The sequence below is a fragment of the Pundamilia nyererei genome, unplaced genomic scaffold (genome assembly GCF_000239375.1).
Source record: "Pundamilia nyererei isolate P.nyererei 1_Seehausen unplaced genomic scaffold, PunNye1.0 scaffold00004, whole genome shotgun sequence".
Taxonomy (NCBI): domain Eukaryota; kingdom Metazoa; phylum Chordata; class Actinopteri; order Cichliformes; family Cichlidae; genus Pundamilia; species Pundamilia nyererei.
The window spans coordinates 794,658-796,217 of NW_005187405.1; the positions used below are offsets into that span (position 1 = coordinate 794,658).

General features: G+C 41.0%; 1 protein-coding gene across 1 annotated transcript in view; it reads right to left on the minus strand.

Annotated features, from left to right (window-relative positions):
- LOC102207546 (artemin-like) overlaps window positions 1-1,560 on the minus strand; it is a 16,903-nt gene that overhangs the window by 3,058 nt on the left and 12,285 nt on the right. The window contains exon 3 of the mRNA XM_005721027.1: window positions 728-777. Coding sequence (XP_005721084.1) covers window positions 728-777 — 50 coding nt within the window. The remainder of the gene's footprint in view (window positions 1-727; window positions 778-1,560) is intronic.

Sequence of the window (1,560 nt, forward strand, 5' to 3'; positions counted from 1 at the left end):
CTATCTATCTATCTATCTATCTATCTATCTATCTATCTATCTATCTATCTATCTATCTATCTATCTATCTATCTATCTATCTATCTATAACAGTTCTTTAATGTAGATTGTATAAGACATATTAAGACATATTAAGGTAAGTAGAGTAGTTCTATGGTTTCTAAGGCAGTGAGTTTTCAGAGAAGTGTAATTACAAACAAATATCAGTTAACACCAGAGGAATAATTTGCCTAACCACAAAACTCAGCTTTACAGATATAAAACTGATAAAGATAATAAGATTCTACTCGGAAGAGCTTCTAAAACACACAGGTTTTTAATAAGCCCCTCAAAAGAGCTGCAGCAGCAGCTTTGTCTCAAGCCTGTTTCATCTTCAGTGATATTTAAGTCAAATAACTGTGCTTTATTTCCGCCTTGGATCAAGCTCCGTCCGCTGGCTTATCATTTAGCACCGAAAGCTTCGGTGCTGACAGGGCTTCATGAAAAGCTCATTTCTGAGTCTGGTGGGGATGGATTTCATTAACAATTTATACACACACATAACTCTTCCTCTGGTTTATAGTGGTCTGCACAGTCAAACTGAAAACTTATAAGGTGAGCTTATATGTACAGAGGAGGATTTCATTTAAGTGAGTTTGAAAAAGATGGAGAACAGAAAGGAGGTGAAGAGAAAAACAGGCAGAAGTTGGAGGAGAGGTAAGTATGAGTGTGCTTGCTGCAGACAAACCTTGCCCTTTGCAGAAGTATCCGCCCTCCGAATCCTCCATCTGGTCCCACCTGGAAAGAAAGAGAGGGACAGAGGAATTTAAGAACAAGAACAAGGCTTCAACTTTCCTCCTCCTAGAACTCCACAAAACTCCGAAAAGGATAACATAAACTAAAGGGACAACATGCGGGCGATATGGTGTGTATACATTCACAATTGTCCAGATACTGTAAAAGAAAACAGGCCCATGGGCCCCTGAGCAAGCCGACATGTCACATAAATCACGTCCTCAGTACATGAGGACAATGTTTTGGTTGCTGCTTCAGTAAGAGACTAGTGTATGCTGCCAGTTACTGTGGCTAGTGTTGGCTTGTCTGTTCATACATCCATGCAAACAACCCCAGTCCGGCAACAAAAGCCAGTATCTGCAATTTACTTGTCAAAGGCATTCTTTAGGGTTATTCCTGTGGCAGAGGTACAAGCAGGGGGAACCAGGCATGGCAAGAGCACTTCACGGAGGTCCCAGACAAAAACCACAGAGATGCAGGACAGGTGATAAGAAGTGTCACGGATGCAGATGTTTATATATAGTACGTGCTGTGTGGAGGATTGTGCTGGCTGCGGAGCGCCTGCAACATGAGGTCATCAGGTTAAACTGTGGCCTCCCAAAAGGGGAACTCAAAGAAGATCAGACTATCACAAAGTTGTAGGTGTTTCTTCTTTATATTGCTTTAGTACTTAAGAAAAACATCTTTAAAATGCTCAACAAAGGCAGCTGGACACCAAAACAGTGGCTCACACTGCTTGGAAGCTTTAAAGATAACCAGTTCACAGGTTAAGTGAATAATTTGATT